This window comes from Dermacentor albipictus, chromosome 7, assembly GCF_038994185.2.
Source record: "Dermacentor albipictus isolate Rhodes 1998 colony chromosome 7, USDA_Dalb.pri_finalv2, whole genome shotgun sequence".
In the NCBI taxonomy this organism is placed as follows: domain Eukaryota; kingdom Metazoa; phylum Arthropoda; class Arachnida; order Ixodida; family Ixodidae; genus Dermacentor; species Dermacentor albipictus.
The window spans coordinates 48,309,758-48,333,918 of record NC_091827.1 but is presented as its reverse complement, the minus strand read 5'-3'; the positions used below and the strand labels follow the sequence as shown (position 1 = coordinate 48,333,918).

The 24,161-nt window shown below is 48.5% G+C and overlaps 2 protein-coding genes across 2 annotated transcripts in view; one reads left to right on the top strand and one right to left on the bottom strand.

Moving 5' to 3' along the window:
• Positions 1 to 1,503: 1,503 nt before the first annotated feature.
• LOC139047416 (sulfotransferase 1C2-like) overlaps positions 1,504 to 24,161 on the top strand; it is a 68,222-nt gene continuing 45,564 nt past the window's right edge. Inside the window, exon 1 of the mRNA XM_070521242.1 lies at positions 1,504 to 1,547. The gene's annotated coding sequence lies outside the window, so the exon portion shown is untranslated. The remainder of the gene's footprint in view (positions 1,548 to 24,161) is intronic.
• On the bottom strand, positions 12,316 to 20,867 carry LOC139047830 (sulfotransferase ssu-1-like). Its single transcript, XM_070521966.1, has 2 exons — positions 20,853 to 20,867; positions 12,316 to 13,281 (listed from the first exon to the last, which is right to left on the bottom strand). The coding sequence occupies exons 1-2, from the start codon at positions 20,865 to 20,867 to the stop codon at positions 12,316 to 12,318; spliced, it is 981 nt and encodes a 326-aa protein (XP_070378067.1).

Genomic DNA, 24,161 nt, shown 5'->3' with positions numbered 1-24,161 from the left:
CCTGAAGTTCCACTTCGTACGCGACTCGCTTCACTTGCGAATTCTTGAACGGCATGCAGGTATTCGGCACTGCATAATTTCTTGCCTTTACGCAGCGTGCCACCCCTGAATAAATCTTCGGCACCGGATATTCGCTGCAGGCCGTGATACAACACAACCGAAAGTGGCGGGTCCATATTGTAAGCGTGCTTTCCGAAGCAGACGACCGAGCTTGGTACGACCCATTTCAGGTCAGAGGGCGCTTTTTAGCACCTTTTTCGCAGCGCCCCCTGGGCAATGAAAGAGCCCCATAGCGGACAGCCGATCTTATACGCTCCTGGCACGCGCAGGCCTCGGCGAGCCCTGATCCGCGGACCAGTCCGGGTTCTAGCTTTGGTGTCCCCGTTGCCGCTTTGGTGTTCTGAAGGCTCTGCCAATAATGTGAAGTAATGACACGTTGTTACAATTAGTAAAAAAGACGATTGAATCAATATAATTACCTCCAGCCGCCAACTTGTGACGCTAAGCTCGAGCGATACCGCGTCCTGCGACTTCTGCAACACCAATCATAACTTTGCCTCTGAATGTACGTCGGGCAGATTTTCTTGCGCCTGCGGCATTGTTGCTTAGTCAGTCATCGCCACCGGTGGCTTTTCACCAAGCTGCGTTCAACCGCGGTTGCTAAGGCGCTCTGCCTTCTAGATTTTCAATATACGCCGCCCGGGCACTACTACGGTCGCAAGCTATGATCCGCCACGACTGACTTAGCACGAGCGCCGCAGGTGCAAGACAGTCTGTCCGACACAGCGGTTGTCAAATCGGGTGTCAGTGCCCGCTGCTTCACCTATCTCACCGCGCCGGCAGACAGCGTCCGTGCGTAAACAAACTCGACCCCCCTCCGCAATGCGGGCACGCCTAAAAACGCCTACAAAACGCGTAGGAAACCTCCTCCGTAGTGCCTAGGCGCCTAGGCAGAGTCCCTATTTTCTCTCTCGCGCCCACTCTTACTCCCGCCTGCGCACGAACGGCTGGCGATCCCTCAAATGAATGTCTCGTTTTTACAATTGCCAGGTGCAGAGGGGGCGTCCAGTTTCTCGCGGCGCTCGACGTTTCTGCGCAGGCGCGAGTAAGAGTGCACGCGAGAGAGAAAATTTGGGGGCCTTCGCTCCTTGAATATGTGGCTGCCTAGGCACTACGGAGGAGGTTTCTCAGCGTGTGTTGCATGCGTTTTACCCCTAGACATGCCGGCATGGGGCTCTTGCATTGCCCAGGGGGCGCTGCGAAAAAGGTGCTAAAAAGCGCCCTCCGCGCTAAACTGGGTCCTACCAAGCTCGATCGTCTGCTTCGGAAAGCACGTTTACACTATGGACCCGCCACTTTCGGTTGTGTTGTTTCACGGCCTGCAGCGAATATCGGGCGCCGAAGATTTTTTCAGGGGTGGCACGCTGCGTAAAGGCAAGAAATTATGCAGTGCCGAATACGTGTACGCCGTTCAAGAATTGGGCGGCGAAGTTTTAGCACAGTGTCAATCGCAAGTGAAGCGAGTCGCGTACGAAGTGGAACTTCAGGTAAGGTTTGCACGCTAGCTGCTAGATTCAGGCGCACAAACGCGAGGAAACGCTTGCTCTAAATGAATCCACAGCGGCGATAGGCAGACATCATGTGTACGGAACTGCTCGAGCACACGACGGTACGCGCCGCGATGTACGAACTGCTCGAGCGCACGATCGTACGCGCCGCGACGGCAGCGGTCTTTCGACAGGCCGCGAAACGGCGGGCCTCCTGCAATCTTTGTTGACTGCATGCCGCTAAACAAGTAGTTATGCCTGCGTTGTAGTAGCGGCCATCTCTCCTTTTTAGTAACTGGTAATAACTGATGCAATGCATATGAGCTCGCACGTATGTGCGAATCGCGCTGCAGTGCGAGCTCGTACGCCGCTCGCTTGATGTAGGTTTTAATGACAGCGCTCGAACATCGATGTGCTGCAGTCAATACTGCCTTGCTGCGTTGCCTCAACGTGCTGGCTTGAGATCAAGGATGAACGCATTTAACTCTCTTAACCTGTGCTGCTCGTAGTGGAGTAGTGAAATGTAATCGAATGAGCCCGACTATTTGTGCTCATTTGCACACACCTGGTCACTTCACCACTTCGCATCGGTCGAATTGTTAATTGTCGCTGTGGCCGGGTCTCGAATCGTGAATTACCAGCCATGCCTGCTGCTATGTCGGTCTGCTGTCGTGACTGTAGGTGCAAAAGACCGAACATTAGAACGCAGATAATCAAGCAAGCTTCAAGACAGGCGAAGCAGTCAGCATGGCGCGAAGTTTCGCTTACTCAGCGCGACGAACTGCAGCTATGCAGCGCGCCCGACGCTCCACTTCGTGAGGCCTTGAAGGAAAACGGCAGAATATGATGTTGGGATTCAGGCCTTCTTGTTCATGGCAGCCCACGACGCAGAAGTAATGACGGTGACGCCTTCTCGAGGCTGGGCTAGGTCTCTCCGGATCGGCGCCACCGATTTCGTCTGCTCCCAGCATTGCGTCCCACGGCACACGGAGAGCCCGTTTTCGTTAAACTATAGGCTGCGGTGAGCTCGCAGCGTGGTCGGCATGGTCTGCGAGAAGTGACGAGCCTTTTCGCACTCGCAACAGGGCAGAAAAAAGTGCGAATCGACGCAAAACTCGGCCTAGAAACGTGCTTCGCCACAGCCAGGGCTCAATACGACCCAAGCTGGTACGACCCAGATGTCGTTTCCCGCGCCGCCACCAGGCGCCGCTACTATACTTCAAACTCCAGCGCAAGACGCCCATTGCGGAGTGCGGTCGAGTCTGTTCACGCTCCGCCGCTGGCTGCCGGGCAGTGAGGCAGTGGGCACGGACGCCCCATTTGGTGATCGCTGGGTCTGCAGCGGCAAGGTTCTGACTGGTGTTGTGTAAGTCACGGGTCGCTTTTTTCGTCGCGACGATAGATTGCATTTTTTTACAAGCACTGCTTCAGGAGGGTACATGCAACCGGCAAACAGGCCTCAGGAGAGCACCTGGGGTTATAATAAAGCAGGCGGTGCAGGATTTCCAAAGCACCCAAGGGGTAGCGCGAAGATCAAAGCTGGAAGCAGGGCGGCCCGTTGGTTGGGGTCACGGAGGCCGAAGCTTGCCAAGGGGTGTTCGCATAAAAAAACTGGCTGTCCACGATAACGGACAGTCGATCTTATACTCCCCTGGCACGCGCAGGCCTGGGCGAGCCCCAACCCACGGACCAGTCCGGGTTCTAGCTTTGGTGTTCCCATTGCCGCTTTGCTGTCCTGAAGGCGCCACCAATTATGCGAAATAATGACACGTTGTTTCAATTTGTAAAAAACATGATTGAATAAATGTAATCACGTCCGGCCGTTAACTTGTGACGCTAAGTTCAGCACTATCACGCCCCGCGACTTCTGCCGGCACGCCTAGGGACAAACGCATACAACACGCGCTAAGAAACTCCTCCGTAGTGCCTAGGCAGAGTCACATATGCAAAGAGCAAAAGTCCCCACATTTCCTCTCTCGCACCCGCTCTTACTCGCGCATGGGCGCATACGTCCGGAGTGTTCGCAAGTGCCACGCCCCGCTGTACCTACTAGCAATTGTAAATACGCGACCAGGCTAGAGGGGCTGGGTGCGTTGCCTACATAACAGCAAAAGCATTCGAAGGCTAATAACAGTCAACGCTGTGGAGGCTAGAGATACTTCTTGCAGTGGCTTCGTTCTCACTTGCATATAGTTCGATGTTTTTTGACCGCAATTGTGCGCAACGGTTTTTATATAGGCTCACTGTTGAATCAACTTTCAATCCAAACGCGTGCACTGTGGTATACGGCTGCTAATGGGTTGTTTAGGATAATTTTTATTTCTGTTGTTCTTTTAGGGTTTTTTATCTGCAGCCCGTTGCGAGGAGCCTCACGTGACACGCTCGTGCGAGCGAACGCTGTTGGCGCGCAGCGAAGCGCAGACGAAATGCGCGGAGTGATAACTTTGCTTCACCGAACTTCTCGCGTAGCTTCCACAGCGTTGACTGCTATCTATGGAACGGAGTATGCATAAACTCACGTCGACTACTTGCTACTTCGCTGCCCTGCCTTCGATGTGGAGCGCACGGACTTGTGTACAGTCTATCGGCGACTGGGACTGACTTGCGGTACGGCGACCGCGCTGCTATTCCCTGCAGCCCACTCGTCCATCGTGAAGCACGCTCTTTCGGCACTGCTAGACTACTGCAGTGCGACGCACTTGGGAGCGCGGCTCTGAGCCCCGCACTCACATTTTTTTCCCCTTGCCACGTTCGTCCTGTCTTTCTCTCCTTCATCTTTTTCTTCCCATTCCCCCTTCCCCGTGCAGTGCTGTTGAGGTGTCCTCCTGTGAGAGACAGTTACGGCGCTGCACTCATCTCTTCCGTTTCCTTTCCTAAAATCACTTCACACACACACGCACTGCGGCCGTGATAAATACCGCCTATTTTGCTGTGGCGGCATTGCATTCCTGTGTCGCGAAAAGAGTATAGCGCGGGCCTCTTTGCTTTGTTTCGGGGAATTTTGTGGGCTCCTCGACGCGGGGGGAAACCTTTGTGCACAAATAACCGCGACGGCGCCGCGAGCATGCATGTGCTGCCGCAGCCGCCGCGCCTGACGTCACACGTGCACATTACGCGTTCTCTTCCCACGCTCGGCTGTCAAAAGCTGATTAGTTATGGTCAGAGTGCTTTTGTGTACGGAGTGTTGACGCGACCATTTCTTGGCCCCTTAAACTCTGACGCTTATTGGATGATGTCGGCTTGCCTGATTGGTCAGAGTAACGAAATAGCCCATTGGTGGAGAAATGTGTCCCTTGGAGGCTGGGGAAACTTATTTAAGGAATAGTTTGGGGTAGTTTTGGGTGTGAGCAAGTACACAGCAGCGGACGGCGTAACTTCACCACGGGAGACCAGGCCAGTCAGGCAGGCCGACGACGACGGGTACGACATATTCTTTGTAGATATTTTTGTATAGTGTAAACTTAAGGTAAAATACCAAGTGAGTGAACCTAGTTGTTGGAATGCTACCTCTCGTCGTCGTACATGCGGATTCGGACTTGCCCCTGCCAGAGCTCATCCCCATTCATCTTCGTCTCCCTGGTGAGCTGATGCGTCAGATATCGAACGGCTGCGTCACTTCGCTACACCTGCATGGCGTGCCGCCGCATCTACACTTCGCGGCCGCGTCGCGTTCTCCTCCGTGGCAAATGTAGCACACGCGGTTCCTGGTCCTTTCTGGCGCTGTGTCAGAAAGGATTTCCTTCGTCTACTTCGACGCGTCCGATGTAGAGACGCGCGAAACATATATATATATATATATATATATATATATATATATATATATATATATATATATATATATATATATATATATATATATATATATATATATATGAACTTTTATTGACAAACGATTTACGTGCAGTGGTCGGAGACCCTTTAGACCAAGGCCCCGCTGGCCTCAGCCGCCAGCTTGACCTGTCTTATGAAGGACTGTTGTCCCGCCAGGTCTGAGCTGGTTAGCTGTGCCTCCCATTGCTCCATTGTGTGGTGTGTTTTATCAAACGGGTGTGATTCACAATCCCAAGTAATGTGTTGTAGTGTTGGTATGCCTCCGCACCACGGGCAGTCGGGCCTGTAGCGAGTGGGGAACATGGCATTCTGTAATTTAAGGTGGGGGAATACCCCAGTCTGAATTTTGCGCCAGCTGGCGGCTTCCTCTCCACTGAGTTGTGGATGAGGGGGAGGGTACTTTTTTCTGGTTGCACGCTGATGAGCGAGAATCTCCCGGGCATTCGTTGGATTGGGGTCATTACAGTGGCTACCTGGGACCGTCTGAGTCAAGTCGGCCCGGTTAATAATAGAAGATGGTGCACTACCGGCATTGATCGTTCGTGAATATCGCCCTTGAATGCAACTTACCTTGTTACCTTTGGTTTTCGTGCGCCATTGTGGCATATAGTGCTTATAGTCAGCTCGAGAAAGCGTTTGCCAAGCAGATCTTGATGGGTAAGTGACTGTGCTGTTGAAGTGCAGCTTCGCGTACTGTAGCTGACATGCATTTGTGAGGGTTGGCTGGTCCGCGTCGCACTTGCGTGCCGCGCCGCGGTGCACTCTTGTGCTCGGGAAGCTGGAACAAGAAAGATGTGTTCGGCCTTCCTCTGCTCAGCGTTGTGTACTGCACTGCCATTGCTCGTGATCGAGTACGCATTCGAGCACCCCACGGCCACGCAGCTCATCGGCATTCTTACAACAGCTCAAATCGCGAGCGCTACAGGGACAAAGCACGCCGAGAGAGACGCCCGCCAACTCGCAAATGACGAGCGAGCAATGCGCCTGGATGCCTAGGCGCAACGTGGTGCAACTGAGAGACCAACAGTTGCGTACGGTTCCTCAATATTCGCCGTATCCGCATCGCTACCGCTTTGCTGCCAGGTATACACGGGTCGTCTGCATAGGCACTATTTAATAGCTGCTAACAACAAAATTAGCCGATTAACACCCCTGCGGCTTGGCCAAGATTACTTTGAGAGTGTACGCTAGGCATTTGTAGTAAATTTAGCCCAAGTGAAATTTCGTTGCAGTTGACCTTTAAGTGCCCTTAATAAAACCAAAGGTACCGACATACTTTTATCTTGCCGCCTCCGCTACTACGAGGAGCATGCGAGGAGGCATGAGAAAACGTCTGCGTTTCGCTATTGGTTGAGCGCCGTCACGTGGTAGCTTTCGCGCCATTTTCTCTATTTTTTCTTTTCCGCGTCTCGGCGCACTTGCCACCATGACAGTTGGTCGTCGAGGTTACTGCGCGAGGCGTTCGCAAGGGATTTCGAATGTTTTGGATAAGTTTCATGGATGACCGCGTCATTGAAAAACTCAGTTTTTATGCGAAGCATATTACGAGAGCTCAACCCAGCTCCTCAGGCGCGGCGGTGTCGCCATGAAACCACGTGACACCGTGACGTCACGACAGAGGAGAAGTGGCTTTGGCTCAACTCTTGCAAGACGGGCTGGGTGGGAATCGAACCAGGGTCTCCGGAGTATGGGACGGAGACGCTACCACTGAGCCACGAGTACGATGCGTCAAAGCGGTACAAAAGCGCCTCTAGTGAATGCGGTGTTGCCTTAGAAACGAGCTGTTTCTAAGGCGTGCGTCTCTTGCTCAGGCGCACATTTCGTTGCCGCGCCGAACGCTGCTTTGCTCGACGCTCACCGCGTCCAATGCGGGGCGCGTAGTCGCTGCCCTGTAGCCCATTGTCTTACACCCCTTGGCGGGTCGACGGGAACGCTGTCGCGTTCCACTCTTGAAGGCGGAGCAGTAATGCATGAGTTGTTTCTTCGTCTAGCCGAACCAAATATAGCCAAGCAACAGCAGTTCACCAGGCTAAACAGTGGTTCAACAACTAAAATAAAGGCTAGTATGCTTCGCATCCTGGGCTTAACCTTACCTAAGCCACAGCCATTTTTTGTTTTATTTTATGTTAGGGATTGTTCTGGAGGAGCAAACGTGAACGAACGGAGCTTTTTTCTTCGTTGACAGGGTACGGAGCTCAGGCATGGGTAAGCTTATGCACGGGTGCTATCCTCGGTGCTCGTTCAGACTTGTTTTCCTGATTGCACCATCGTCACCAGGTGTATGAAGCTATGGAGCCGTATATCGTGCTAGAAACGTAACACGCGTTATTGTTGTAGCGCTGAGAGTGCGCAGCTTTGTCAGTCCATGCTTTTGTTAAGTGCTGCAAATATATTTTGTGAGGACAAGCTGTTCATTACCAAGTGTAAATGATTTTTACAGTTGTGAGCAGGCTTTCTGCCCTTTGCTGTCGCGGCAGAATAAAGTGGTACACAAGTTTGTTGGCTCATATTGACTTTGAACTGAGCAAACGGGGAAGGTGCTTGCTCATTGATGGAAATCATTTGAATGTGTATATTTCGTCCTTGCATACGCTTTGCTTACAAATGAAGTACAGGTTCCACTGTGGTGTTTGCGCTTGAGAGCCAACGGCACCAGTTTTGTCATAAAAGCGTGTAGGACCAGTTTCTCTGCATAAAGAGAGGCCAGCGTCATGACGAAACGACGAGAATAGTTGATCCGCGTTGATCGCGCAGGTTTCTACACGACGCTCGCGTGATTCAGGCGAATATGTCGCACCTTGCGTTCAGTCATCATCGTACTAAGAGGACTAAATAATGAAGCTGCACAAGTTTGACACAGGGCAGTCGATTGGGTAGACGCAAGTACGTACGTACGCACTTCGAATAGCGCAAAAGACACCCGAGTTGTTGAGGCGGCAGCTACATAGTGCTGCACCCGCGCAAACGCATCGCCTCTCGCGTGTGCCGGCGAAACCTTGACTTCATCGCAGCGCTTTCTCGCCGGGTCTCTAGAACGCCAAATAAAAGATCTGAACAATGAAATGGAAATAACTCGGGAAGCGGCTTGATCTGTGCAAAGCGAGACAGCTAGTCGTGGGCGACATAACACTCAAAGCTGTGGCGGGTACATGAGCATCGTGTAATCGTTATACATAATTGGCGAGACAAGTAGTTCTGGTTTTTGCGTTAGTACTCGACACTAAAAGGAATCTGTCCACCAAACTAGCGTCAAAAGGCTTCCAGCTGGAAGCAGGCAGCCAATGCTAAGCGGCAGAAGAAGTGTGCATTTACTCGCCGAAAAAGCGCGAAAATCATCTGCTTCTGCGAGTTTCATGGCGTTACATCACCGCTATTAGCACAGCACGCAATAAACAAACCTTAAATACGGTATAATATGCCATGGGCAAACACTCAATAACAATTTTTAATGTCTCACCTCGTCCAACTCTATCTATAGGCGGCCCCGGAGCGAGTGAGCAAATTGCGAGGGGGAACGAAGAGGGAAAGAGGAAGCACTGAGGAGGCCAGGAGGAAGAGAGGCGAGGAGGAACGTCGTTACATTTAGTTCTGTTGAGGGGTAAGCCCCGTGAATAAAACTAAAGGTATCTCCTTAAAACCCCTTGATAAGAAGGCGCCGAGTAGTATACGGTCGTGGCCACATCGGCTCCTGCTTCCGTCGATATTTTCGGTGAGAAATTCATTTCGATCTCGATGATTTCTGCACCACCACTTTCTAAACAAGTTTAAGTTATCATAATCATCATCGTGTGTGTGAGAACACTATTCGGCCAGACAGCGGCAGAAACACCTAGCAACAGGCACGGTCGGCAAAACACGGGAAGAGTCGTGAGTTCGCTTCAAATATTATATGTCCGAGACTAAGATCGAACCAGGTCACCAACGAGACCACGCGTGCTCTTGACTTTAAGCTACAGAGGCGTGCGAGCTTTTCTCGGTCCAACATGAGGAGAATGGCGTTTGAATTACGTCACCCAGCTGCATATGTTCGTCTAAAGAAAGGGGGGGGGGGGAGCACATGCGTACCTATATCCCAAGAATTAGGAGTGGAACGCGCGATCCCTCGCATGACAACAAATCACTTATAAAAGCGAGAGTCTCCCTCCAATCGTACCACCTTCTGGATCGGCCCAGGTCGTAACGAAACAGGATGTGACGCATCTTCGTCGGATCACACTAAATAAGTGTCCATGTCATCGTCGTCACGTTAATTACTGCTGTCGTCAGACACACACGCTCACGTCAAACGCCTTACACTTTATCGCCTTACGCGAGTACGTTAGTCCATTCGATAGAGTTTCGCTGAACGCCAAACGATGCTGGATGGCCGGTTGATGACCTGCAGAATACTTTCGCAGATAATCAATTCCCACAACGCGTGTGATCTGCAGTTCAAGAGAAGCTTACTCTGAAGGCCTTATCGTACACGCTTACTACAACTTCATCTCGAAATCGCTCGACCAACGTAGCAATTATCGGTGAGTAGGTAGAGCTTGCATTACCAGCCATGCTACATGTTTTTCAACGCTTCTTTCGAACAACCATTACGCGTCCTACGAGCGACCGAGGCGAAAGTGCCAAGCAACTACAGCTACAATAAAGAAAACTAAGGCAAAAAAAAAAGCATTCAAGGAGAAATAGTGTTCTGCACAGCTGGAACAGTCGGAATGTCAAAAAGCGAACAGTTATATAAGGATGTGAACTGCTCGCGCTAACGAAAGTGTTATTCCACCACGCAAGCCAAGGAATCGCACGTCAGCAGGCAATCTGACGGCAGGTAATTGATGTCATTAAACGGGAAAAACGCATATCGCACGAAGCATCGTCCGATAAGACTCGCGGTGCATCAGAAAGGTTTCTACTCTTCGAAGCATATGGATACACGTCATTATCTCGTGGCGCAGAAGGTGATTATGTGGCTGTAGGACATCGGCAGTGTTTTGACACGCGCGTCCCCAACTCGTTCGGTAGTCTTCTGCGCTGCCACACATTGCGCACTGTAGTCGCACCGCAGACCTCCATGCGAGCTGGAGGCAGTGCCAGAACGTCGCGATGTCCCGCTTCCACGTGGCGCACCTTCCTTCACGACACGTGTACACCTCTTGGGAAGCAATACCGAAGCTGTTTTCTAAATAAATAGTTGTGGTCTGAGACTTTCAACTGTTTGGTCTAAGGTTCCCAGGTCTGGGACATTCAATGAAGACGTTGCAGCAAAATGTTACACATTACAGCGAAAGGTGCCGCGAAAAGTAGAATGTGCTAATTCAATATTCATTTAATTCACTGCTAAAGTGCCTAATCGGCGTCTAAACGTTCTTGAAACAAGGTCTGAAAATGGGCTTTGAAGCACTAATGAAGTTTCATAGGCGTCTAAATGCGGTCCTGCGTCTAGGCACCTACAAGACATCACCAATTGTAGCAATAGCACTCGATACACAACGTTTTCTAGACGTCTATATACTAAATCACAACTTGCCGGGACTACTACAAGATTTCATCGTACTTTCGGTAAGGCACCTTCCAGACGTCTACAGGAAATTTTTTGTGTCGCGTGAGCTGCGCTGAAAAGGAAACCTTCAGCGCACGCGCAGCAGTTTAGTTTCACGAAAAGCGCTTCACTTGTTTACCCAAAATACGAAACTTACTGTTATTTAGAATAACGCTCCACAACACGCTAACACGAACCTTAAATCACTACAAAAAGATACAAACACCTAACCATAAGAATGCCTCAAGCAAAGCGTCACACCTTAAAAATTTTAAATATACAAAATACTGCAAATGAAACAACTTCATAGATACACATTGAGAGTGAAAATTTTCCGTCAGCATACAACAGACAAGCTATTGTTTGACACTAGAGAGAAAGAGAGAGAGAGAGAGATAGAGAAGCACAGGAAGGCAGTGAGGTTAAGCAGACGCATGCACAGTCTGTTGCCCTGCACTAGGAGAAGTCACGTGAGCGAAAAGAGAGAAAGAAGTAAATAAAGGGCGAACTAGTAGCGCGTACGCTACTACACCAAGGTACACCAAGGTGCACACCAAGTCTATAAGCGGCCGCAGACACCAATCGATTCCAAGTACTGTGGCAACACGCATGACCATGGTCCGAGTATCTTGGCTTTTCTAAACGGCTTCCGAAAACGGCTTCCGACAACGGCGAATGTTGGCCTGGACTTGATTCTGAAAACGACCACTCCGCAACTCTCGTACATGAATGCGCGTAATCTTTATGCTTGTGACTACCAACTTGCGAAGTTATTTATTATGCTTTATCTCTGCGGCCTGCCGCCCTTTATACCTTTCTTTCTTTTTTGTCACTCCCTCCCGTCTTCAAATTCTGTTTCCATACTGTACTTCCTACAAAAACAAAAAAGTAAGAAGACGATCCTGCTCTCTCCCTCATTTTTCTCTGTGTACATTGATTGCATACTTTTATATAAAAGATAATCTATTTCCAAGCAGACTCGACGATTTCTCGACACAGCAAATCACTCAGTCTCTGCCAGAATGCGCAATCATCGCGAATCGTTCCATTTATTACACAATATTTTCTTGAAAATTGTCAGTTTGCACAGTCAAAAACCATTTCAATTCGAAATGAGGAAGTTTAGGCAAATTTTTGCACAGCCCACCATTCGCCTCTTGGCCATACGTGCAGCTCCTGTAGCCGGCAGCGCGAAAATTCCCCCTAGTAATTTTTGCGGGAAGCCAGATGATCCAACCCTCTCGGAATACGTTGAAAGCATGTTGGATACGGTTGGATGCGACGACTACGCTGCCCAAATGCGCGCGGAAATACGCGGAATGCGCATTTTCGTAATGTTCGCAGTAACTAATGTGCCAGCACCGGCAACCATAACAACGGTGCAGATCTTTATTCTCGTGCCTCTGATACTCAAGGAATGTCCGTGTCCTTCCAGAGACTCATGACGTCGCTTCCGTGCGTCTTGACTGCAATTCGTTCCTTCATCCTTGCGACTTGTTCGCGCGAGAAATGGTTCTTCCAGTCACCAACGATTCCCTTGCGGATGTGATCTTTCATAGGCGGCTGCTTGATGGAGTCGCCCGGAGCTTCCCGCATGGACCTCATCGCTTCCGTAAATGTTTCGTTTGGAAGCGCCTCGAGTTTCTTTGGCCAGTTCCTGTACTCCTCGTTGAGACTCTTCATGCTCTCGAAGCTGGTAGTCTCGACTACATTTTCGAGAACACCTGGCTGTTCCCTCATTCTGTTGCCGTACTCTTCTTTGCCGAGGAAGTCGGCGATCCTCAAGATCCAACCGGAAGTGTCTCGCTTGAGGTCCTCGTACGTTAGAAAAAACACGTTGGGGTCACCACGGTGCTCGTACCAGGACAGGAGGTTTTCGAAGTAGTCGCCGAAGTCGACCTTGCCGCGGACGAACATGTCCAGGAACTGGTCGAACGTGCCGTCCTGGAAGTTGCATCGCGGCCGGGACTTCGTGTGGTGATAGAAGGAGACGCAGCAGTCGTACGGTTTCCGCGCGACGTAGATGTACTTGGCTTTCGCGGAGTACGGATGCAAGTGGAACGGTAGGTGGGTCTTGATTGCTCCCGGTCGCTCAATGGACATCGCACCCTCGGCTCCCGAAAACTCGAGGAACGCCATCGTCTTTCGACATTGTGTTGCGCTGGGCAGCCCACCGGCGCCGCCCGTGTAGATGCCATGGACGATGAATTGCAGCCAGGTTGTTCCGCACTTGGGATAACTGACGATGAAGACGTCCTCGTCCCGGGCCTTGTAAGAAAAGGCGGACCGCAGGTTCTTCTCCGTAAAGATCTTGTTAACGTACAGGCCGTCTACTACGTGGTAGATGTCCTGCGCTTTAGTTGTGTCTGTTTGCACCTGCAGGTGAGAAATAAACACTATGTCGCGTAAGTAAAAAAAAAAAGAAACACTTTAGAGGAGCCAACGGACAATGAAGCCAACGAAAGCATCAGACAAGTGAACTGCGCTTTTGAGTAAAATGTTGAATTAAATAAAGATACACCGCCCATGCAACGCGCACAGATGGTGAACCAGCGAAGTTGAAATGTGCGGCCCCGATGTTTATCGCTGGGTTAATTCCGACGGTTTATTAAACTCTTTCTCGGTTATTGGTTGTGTTATTGTGTTTCTTAATGAGGTTACGCACACGTTTGGCCTAGGTTTATCACAGTGTTTATTTCAAATGCCGCACATTGGACTTCGCATGATTGCCGTCCAAGAAGGGTGCAGTGAGCGGTGCATTGTGTTATTCCAGCGGGTTCATCAAAGTGTTTCTAAATCATGTTACGCATTTCTGTTTCGTAATGCATTAGTCACAGTGTATACGACTCGGTTATGCACTGAAGTTATACCAAGTGACACATCATTTAATTAAATGTAGGGACAAGTTTTTGAACCTATTGCGAAGTCGGAGAGACATGGCTGCGCGCCACGTAGCTCTGCTGCGAGTGAGAAACGACGTCACTATCGGCGTAGCCAATGGCGCGCCGCACCTTCTGCCGGAGGGTTTCTGCGGTCGGACCGCGAGCGTTTCGCTGTGAAGAGGGAAGTGGTAGCGTACGAAAAGAAACCTTGCCGCCATTGTCAGCTCAACCCACCACTACCGAAGACTGCGTTACTCTATCGATGCGCATACGGTAGCGGCGGCTCCTGTGTTCACTTTCCTGCTTGTTTGTGTATGAGCACTAAAGGCAACCCTGGCTCATCGCGCTCTAACTTTTCTGGAATTGACTGACTTAGGTTCACGTTTGTAGCGTCGATACTGTTTCTTCTATTTACCATGCTGCAGCTGCGTGACCTACAGTGACTGGCCCTACTGTGTGGGATCTGTGCGGTGTGTTGGACTTCATTCTTTCAGATTTGTCCTGTTGCTTTTTCTTTCCTCTTTCCTCCCCTCCTTCCTACCTTCCATTTCTGTGTTGCTGTCACCTGCCTTCTCAAGAGTAGGCAGGTGTTGTGCCCCTTCCGGGGGCAGTTGTCAGCCTGCTCCTCGCATTCCCTTTCCTGTTAAAAGCATATATGCCTTCAAAACAAATAATAATAATAATAACCGCAACCCTTCGAGTGCTGGCCATCCCCACTGGCGGCGATTCCATACGTTAGATTATATGTTAGATTCAGTCTACTTCAAAACACTTGATTCGTTTCATTCATTATGTATTTCTCAGTTTCCTTACTTGTCAGGACGTATTTGTGGCACTTGGTAGCAGTTGTGCTTTTTTTCCTAGCTTTTTTTGTCCCTGCCTTGTACTTTTGCTCAGCTTTATTTCGTGTGTGTGTGTGTGTGTTTGTGTGTGTGTGTGTTTGTTTGTGCGCGCGTGTGTGTGTGTTTGTGTGTGTGTGTGTGTTTGTGTGTGTGTGTGTGCGTGTGTGTCTGTGTGTGTGTGTGTGTGTGTGTGTGTGTGTGTGTGTGTGTGTGTGTGTGTGTGTGTGTGTGTGTGTGTGTGTGTGTGTGTGTGTGTGTGTGTGTGTGTGTGTGTGTGTGTTTAGACTAGCTGACCAAACGTTCGTGTTCACTTCAGCTGCAAAACTTTCCTAACGAGCTATACGTAGTTGCAGAGGCTTGATATACCTACTTTATGGTTAGTACAAATCAATATCTTTAGTAACACTGACTTTCATGTCAGCTGTAGGCATAATGCGATGCACATATCTCTATCGCGGCCTTAACCATCTTTCTAAGAATTTTAGTTTGGTCTTTATGGTATTTTCACTTTTACGTACGCGTCATTCCTGCTATGCTATGTCGCACATTGTGGGCTCACTATATACAGTTAATTTCCCATGTACGTTTGTGGTTTAATTGTCACACGGCTTCATTTGGTTGCTGCAAACGAAAAAATGGAGCGCCTGCGTTCGCCTATGTGCTCTTTCTCGAATACTATTTAAGTATTCGTATAGTATACTTAAATAGTAAAGTATTAAAGTATTAGTATACGAGAATACTAAAATAATAGTGTTTGACGCTCCAAAGCAATTATCCAGATAAAAGAGGCGTCGTAGTTGTGTGTGAACTATATAGAAGTCGACAGTTCGTGCACGTCGCTCTCTCCAACGTGTACCCAAAGCCCGTTACACCGGTTACTTAGAACTGAATCCCGAACCAAACTTGGCCGCCGCGGGTGGGAGTCCAACCCAGGACCTCGCGCTCGACAGCATATCGCCATAACTACTCAGCCACCGCGGCTGGTTTTTCAGTCTTTCTATCTAACTATGCTTCAAACTCTATTATTTGATTACTTTCGAGTGCTTCTGGAGTGCTCTCGCGGAGCTGTCTGCATTTGGTACGTAGAAACCGTGCGCTCGTAACATATAATGTAGCATCGTGCTACTGCCGGCCGGAAGCATTTTCCCTTTCGAGAACCTTCATTCCCCCCTGCAACCATCTGCAGAACTGATTTTCCATATTCAACGGAGAAATATATAACTTCGGGGGAGTCGGTCGAGTGGTCGAGTCACGATTGGTCGCAAATGGTTGCGACTGGTCGCGTCGAATCAACGTTCGACTAGTTCAAGCAGAGCGCCGCGCAACAGCTCTGAGCCGTCGGGGCACCTCTCACCTTTGAGCTAATCTAACCTCTGAAATCAGCTTACCGTTAGACTTGGCATGCTTTCCTTGGCTGGAATGCCAAGAGTCGAACTCCGTCGCCCATTCACACAGGCAGAAATGGAAGTGTCAGGCATTGGGAAAGCTCACTCGAAACACATCTCCAGGGAGAGATCGCATAAACAACAAAATACTTCGCAACCTAAGCAAGAAGGCGGCAGAACACCTAAACACAATCAACGAAATCTGGGCAAGTGGAACAATTTCAGCAATCTGGAAGCACGCGAAGGTTGTCATGGTCCCGAAGCCAAACAAGCCACTGGGCATAGGAAACATGTGACCCATGGCCCTAACGTCATGCGGAGTGAAGCTGTACGAGCATATGGTTCTTAACAGACTAACTCCATACATAGAAGAAAGCAGGTACATGTCCGACACCATGTGTGGATTTTGCGCCCACTAATCGACTCAAGACATCTTGGTGCAACTGAAGCCGGACGTCATTGATCATGTATATAGGTAAGCATAGCAAGAGCGCAAGCCTGGCCACGGACGTGAAAGGAGCCTTTGACAATGTCTCTCACAAGGCAGTGCTGAAGAATCTCCAGTACACGCACTGTGGCGAAAGAACATACCGCTACATACAAAACTCCCTCTTCAGCAGGACAACAACGGTTGCCCTGGTCAGCCCGAAATCGGACAAGCTTGAAATGCCGAATAAAGGAACTCCGTAACTATCTGTCGTCTCTCCTCTCCTTTTTCATATAATCAGGCTGAAACTACCAAATATATTGAAGGAATACAGCAGATAAGACACGTCCTCTATGCGGATGACATTACCATCTGGACGACAAGCAGATCCCCAGGAAGTCAACAGGACGCCCTTCAAGAAGCGATGGATCGTACAGAAACCTACCTCAAGGCTTGCGGGCTCACCTGCGTGCCAGAAGAAATCGGTGCTTCTCATACTAAAAGCGAGAACCATAGGAAGACCACCAAAAGGTGAAATCCCAGAACCAGAAGTGTGCCTGAATGGAATGCAAATCCCTAAAATACAGTCGCTCAGAACCCTCAGCCTACATATACACAAGGACGGATCGGACGCCTCCACCCTACCCAAACTGCAAGAAAACGTCACGCAAGTATCCCACCTGGTACAACAGGTAGCAAATAGAAGACATGCTTTAAAAGAACAAGACATAGAATCATCCAAGCCCTCATCATCAGCAGAGTCACCTTACTTAGACCTCAAGGGGGCGGAAAGCGCAAAAGTGAACGTCTTTATCCGGAAGGCCATCAAGATTGCCATAGGAACCTCCACAGAATGACTACTCCGCTTAGGTCTCCACAACACCTGGGAGGAGTTAATCGAAGCACACAAAGTCAACCAACTTGAATATCTGAAACTCACTGAAACAGGTAGGCCAACAATCAGAAGATTACGCTATACCGAAGGTATGCAACGGCACGACGAGAAAAGGATAATCCCAGAGACAATTCTTGAGTACATTTCTGTAGCACCCATTCCAACAAATATGCATTCAACCCACCATGAAGGCAGAAGAAAAGCCATAATAGAGACTCTCCGAAAAACCTACGGCCGAAATCCGGCCACGCCATATACCGATGCCGCAAAATACTCGGAAACTCCAGCGCAAGCTATCAGCGTTGTTGACAGCAAGGACAAACAGAGAACGGCAGCTAGCGTCTCAACCAGAGAAATAGATACCGCAGAAGAAACAGCAGTAGCCCTGGCTATCTCAACTTGCGGCGAGGGAGCAATAATGCTAACTGATTCACAAGCGACTTGCCGAAATTTCCAGAAAGGGAGACTCTCCAGGCAAGCCCTACAAATCCTCACAACGACGGTAAAGGAGTGCCTACCAGATATATACATCGTTTGGATTGCAGGCCACGAGTCTCTGCTGGAAAATGAGGCAGCCGACGCCTCTGCCGGAGCTCACGTTCACCAGGCTTTCTCTCAGGACGCACTGAGGAGGAACGATGAAGTGTGGAGAGAATACACCGATATTTTGTAACACTACAGGCTAGACAGAAGAATTTACCCGCCACCTCACGCCAGCCTACCTAGGCAGGAAGCAGTAACGTTTAAGAAATTGGAAACCAATATCTACGTCGACGGTATCTTATCGCACCGAATTTCACCATCTGAGCTCTGATACATCTGCAACTACTGTGCTGTCCCCGACAACCTATGTCATATGGCATGGGGATGTGTACGAAAACATGGCACAGTAGACATGCAAACACTAACTGAGGAGCAGTGGGAGGCCAAGCTAGCAGACCCGGACCCGCAGAAACAGCGCAGCTTGATCGAACGGGCACGGTACATGGCCATGGCCCGCGGCTGCCTGGAATAAGGAGGCCGCCCACCCAGGGCGCACAGTGTTCTTGCTCAGAAAAAAAGTTGATTGTCTCTCTCTCTCTCTTTGCAACGCCGCAGATCGAGCTGGAGAGTGCTAGGAAACAGTCGAATATATAAAAAAATTATCTGGAACTCGCACATTCCTTTCCACACGAGATAATGTCCAACACAGGAGCAATTTGATCACATTATCGTGCATCATATTCGTATTTCATACTTCGTATTATCGTAAATTTCAAACTCAGTGGCTGAAGTGTTGCGCTGCTGTGGACTAGCCCATCTGCTCGATCCCCGCCCCGGTTTGTCGCATGCCGGTGTGGACGGAATGCAAAAAACGCTCGTGTGCAGCGCTTTGGGTGTACGTTGAAGAAAACACAGGGGGTGAAAATGAATCCGCAGCCTTGCACTACGACGTCCCTCCTAACCTACTCTGCAGTATCCGGACGTTACCTGAAAAAGGAAAGGAAAAAAAGAAAACGAAAAGTAATTTGCACTGAGAAGACGTTTAATTTTATCGCTGGAAAATCGTGACAATCATCCGCACACTTTACGCTACAGCTATGCACGGCACTTTGTTCCTCAAATTTCTGTGATACAGTCTACCTGTCTAATTGTCTAACACATGCAAGTCTAATCTGTGCACCATACAGAGCGTGCAGACCCAAGCACTGCGGGCACGTCATGGCCTCCGGAGATGTTCATCGATAGCGGCAACGATTGTCATCGAGCGGGGGCACCCGGTCACCAAACTTACAGCCGTTGAGACGCTTATGACCCAAATGACCCCACACTAAGAACGACATCTATCAATTAGAGCTCATTCAGAGAAAGGCAGTACGTTTTGTTTTTCATAAATACAGAAGGTCAGACTCCCCAACACAACTTATGAAGGACAATAATATCCCGTTGCTTAGTACACGTCGAAAACTTAGCCGCGTTTCTTTCCTTCATAAAATTTTGGCAGGAAAGCTTAGCATTGCTCCCCCCTCATTCCTCAGGCACTCCACAACTCGAAGGACTCGACATTATAGCGAACACGCATTACAGCCTATATTTGCTAAAACAAACTCATTTAAGCGCAGTTTTTTTCCTCAAACAATAGCTGATTGGAACGCGCTTCCTGAATCGATTTTTCGCTCTCCTGACGTAGAACAGGCCCTTCAAACTTTATTTCTTCAATAGAAAGTAAGCGGTTTCAATGTTCATTGTTTTATTTTCTGCTCTGTCATTGTTAATTTTTTATTCTCTTGTATGTTACATGCAATGTAATCTTTTTTTTTTTGCATATGCGTGCTGTTATGATTTGTGTTTTCATGCCCCTCCTGCTTGGGCCGATCTGGCCTGCAGTATTGTGAAATAAATAAATAAATAAATAAATAAATAAATAAATAAATTCGACACCTTTTTTTTACAGCTATATCACCACATCGTTTTATGACTCGTTCGCCAACGCGGCGGCCACGAGCTTCATTCCATGTTACCGCGACTGGTCACAAGGGCTCATTGCGCTCTAGCTTCAAACCTGTGAAGCGCCTAATATATGTGCGCTGTGGTGTCCTCGAACACCTCAATAAGTTTGCCTCTCAGTTCCAGCTGTGATCGCGCTAAGAAAGCACGCCTGTCATCGCTAGCCCTGAAGCTGTTGCCTCCACTTCTCCTAAGTAGCTATATTTTTTGACCACGTACGCATTTAGAAACACGGTTCCACGTGCTCCAACTGCTCTGTACTGGAACAGTGATTGTTTCGCCGGACGCCATCTCTTTTGTGTTAAAGCTTTCTCGCATTACGACGTCACAACAGCAGCAAAAATGCTTTGACGTTGATATTAAAAAAAAGAACTTTTTTTTTGTTACGTCTTCCTTAAGACGACAATAGCACATAATACGGTAATTATTAGGAACTCTCCCTGAATTTTCCTAATGTCAAGACGAAAGAGTCGAATGCTTGGCTAGTTGGCATTTGAGAACCATGTTGAAATTTAACGCAACGAGACCGCACGACAGAAAGGAAGACGAACACCTGCTCCTGTGTTCGTCTTCCTCTGTGTTGTGTCGTCCCATTGCGTTATATTTCAAGACGGTTCACTAGTCAATACAAACTTTATGGAAGTTGCTCACTTCGTTGGCACCTTTCGCAGCGCGTTCTCCTGACAAAGACTCCATTCTTCAAAGCAGACAGCTGTTCAGCACAAAATGATCTGTAAAACAATATTTGTTGGGCCTTGACTTGATAACTCTTGTTGAGTCTTGTTGTAACTTCGCACCCGCGCGAGTGGGTGCCCGATTATTCATGCAGTAATGTGTTTTATCGCACCGTACTGGGGGGGGGGGGGGGGGGGCGCCTTTAAACAGTCCTTCCCATAACCGCATCAATCGTGCGCGACTTTGCTTGCCTTTTTTCTCTTTTCACGTGTCCGCACATTGGCTTCCTGTATGACAGAGTTGCAACCCGTCTGTCTGCACATAGATTCTCCTTCCGCAAAGAACATGACAAACCTCGGGCACAGGCATCGTAGCGTCGCAAATTAATTTTTTAGTGCATCCGCGCAGTAACATTTCAGTAATATTTTCACGGAGATCAAGACAAAAAGACATTTTGCTGTCGTCCTCAGATGACGAAGAAATAGAAATATGGAGAAGATTATGATGCTACATTGGTTGACGTTTGCCTCTCCGTTAGCTTGTAATGCGTGAATAATTGTAAATAGGCAGTCTTTCGCAAAAAAATAATGGGCAGACTGGGGCTAATAACACGCATTACGACAGTGAATTGCCCAACAACGCCAGGTTTTACTAATTTGAAGCGTCTAAACGTGTTCTTTCATCTCACACAAAGTAACTTTGTATTGCAAGCGCTTCAAAAATAAAAAAAAGATGTACAAGCTATGAGCGTGTGCAGGCTTACTGGTAACATACACAATACATGTAGGCATGCAGGTAACATGTCAAATTACTCATCAGATTTGGATATCGACCTGGAGGGGTACCGCATTTCTAGCCACTGCGACACAACGCAAGTACTTCCACGAGCACCTAAAAACCAACTAGTCTATATTGAAAAGCCTCGACAAACACAACTTGCCGCATTTCACACACCTGCTGAGGTGCAACAATCCGCCTGTACAACAACCGTGTACACAGCAACGCAGTCCGCAGCAACGCAGTCACGCAGTCACGCAGTCACGCAGCAACGCAGTCCTCAGCAACGCGTGCCTTGGACAATCATACGAGAAAACTAGGGCTGCACAATTTCAAGTGGGCTATCGGAGCACGCCGGTAACAAGAAAGCACCCGTTATCTCCACGTAACAGTCGTTACCTCGGAACTGACTTGCTGCGAAAGCACGTTTCATCGCTTACCGGCAGCAGGTCGGTAGGCGCAGATGGGCGTTAGGTTATAAGATCGTTAACCCCTTATCGCAGAATTTGCTTTTTGCGTTGGCAGATGCGACGGCCGTGCTTTGTGAATGGCCCAGTTCGGACCCACGTACGGTAGTTCGCACCTGTGCTACCACTGCATACACGTCTGTTGTCGACTACAGCGATTGTACGAATGCATCTAGCTTGGTGAATACGCTTTTTTCGTGAGGTTTTCATGAAAAATAGGCACATACCCAGTGGGGCGGAAGTAGATGTTCATTAGTGACTGGCCGAGATTCAGTGTTGCATATCCAGTGACCCAAGTTGGACAGACGGTTGGTTTGGAAAACGATTCTGTCAACACAGCAGCACGATACTCTACCCAATACACCATGAACTACTCAATGATCTAAGTTGTCGACAAAACTGTCCTCTATGGTTCTCAAGTGATCTACGTTTCATCACTGCTGCATTTCGCTTTCCCTTCATTATGAGATTATCCTGGTGGGTGCTTGAGTAGGCTTTCTCTTTTTTCATTTATGCATACATCCAGGTTTCGATATTCATTTAACTTGGGTATTAGTTGCTGCCCAACTTATGTCAAATTGTTACTCACCTCTTCATTAAAGAGCACAATTCCCGATTTCTGTATGCTTACTTAAGGCCTAGATTTGTCGATGCATTGCCACACATAATGGCAAGTTTACAAATATCTTGCACTGTCCGTAAGTAGCACTATACCGTCCATATACGTCCGCCCACAGACCTTCTGTTGCACCTTTTGCCCGTTACGGTTGTAAGATCAATGAAAACCTAATTCACTGTTTTCCAATCATTTTTCTAAGCTCTTAACATAAAGCGTGAACAACAATGGAGACACAGGGAATCCTCGTATCAATACTCGGTGAATTTCCAGAACTGCATTGCAGTTTCGGCCTTCTAATACGATTTGTAATTGGTTGTATTTCCATATCTCTATCAGCAGCTCCACGAAGTCGTAATCTATGTCCTTGTGTTTGAGAATATTCCATAACCCTTCCCTGCCTACGTTGCCGTATAAGCTCCTTTAGTGTCAAGAAATGCTATCTATGAAGGTCTATTCTGTGCTATTGAAATCCCTATGCACTGAGCTATTACAACAGATACTATGATCTAAGCTTCTGGCAGGTCTGAAACTATGTTATAGCTTTCGCAGGACATTTCTTTCTCGACTCATTTCGACAACTCCAATTTTATGGCTTCCATTGTTATTCTATATATCACTGACGTTGTACTGTACATGGTCTATGCTAGCTCGTTTTAGCGTTATCTCCTTTGCCTTTGTAGATGAGGTTCATCCTGCTATTACGCCTTCGAATCTGAACTTTCTTCAGTTTATTGGCTTGCTCTGTAGCACTAGTCAGCAGTGGCTTGCTTATTGGGCCCAGCTGTTTGATTAGCTGTATTGAGATTTCATCTACTCCTGCTGCCGTGTTGTCAGGGATATTTTCTTCTGCTTTTCTGCAGTAAAAGATTTCCACATTAAATTTTGATCTGGCAGGCCTCTCTGTTGCTTGATTTGGTTAATTCTTGACAACGCTCTCGTTCATGCCGAAGTTATTCCTAATAACGTCTCTGATGCGCCTCAGCGCATCGTCTCTTTCGAATATGTTACGGTCTTCGTCCTTCATAGCTGCTTGCGAATATTTAGTTGGAGCTCCGAGTGCTCTTGCGTGGTTCTGGAATCCTTTTGGTGCGCCTTTGTCTCTTTTGCGAACGTCACGCACCCAACGTTCACTTGTGCATTTAATTTTGTCTTGCACGAGCACCCTCGCCACCCTTTCCTTTTCTCGGTATTTGTTCCATCGAAAAAGTAGTTCTACGTGTGCTCCCAACCTTTTGGCTTTTCTATGATCCCTAGATGCCTGCTCACGCTCTCACATGGCTTGAGTTATTTACTTGTTCCATGGCCTACATGGCTTCTTCTTTCGACTCCCGCAATTCTTTAGCTTTGTTTGTCTTCACTCAAGCCGCATAACCCATGCGAGTTCATTGCATTCGCACGCTGCTGTAGGAAGCGCCTCCACTTCCTTCTCTGTGCGTTCAGCGTTATCTTCTTTTTACTAGTCATTAATTTTAGCGTATCCTGCTGCTTTTGGTTCCTGTCCTGTGTCGGTATCTCCCAAATATTAAGCTTATATGTTTATGATCGCTACCCAGGCTATTGTCACTTGGACTAGTTCGTAGACAATTTATGAGACTAAGGCGTAGTCCATGCTTGCCGGCGTATTCCCAGCATTGCCACGTTACTTGTCCATGACACTTATTCTCCATGTTAACTACCATAAGGTTCTGTTCATCGCACAGGCCCAGCGATACAGAACCATTATAATCAGTATATCAGTCTAAGTCGCACATGTGTGCATTCATATATAGCTCGTACAAACCACTAGCACAAAAAGTAATT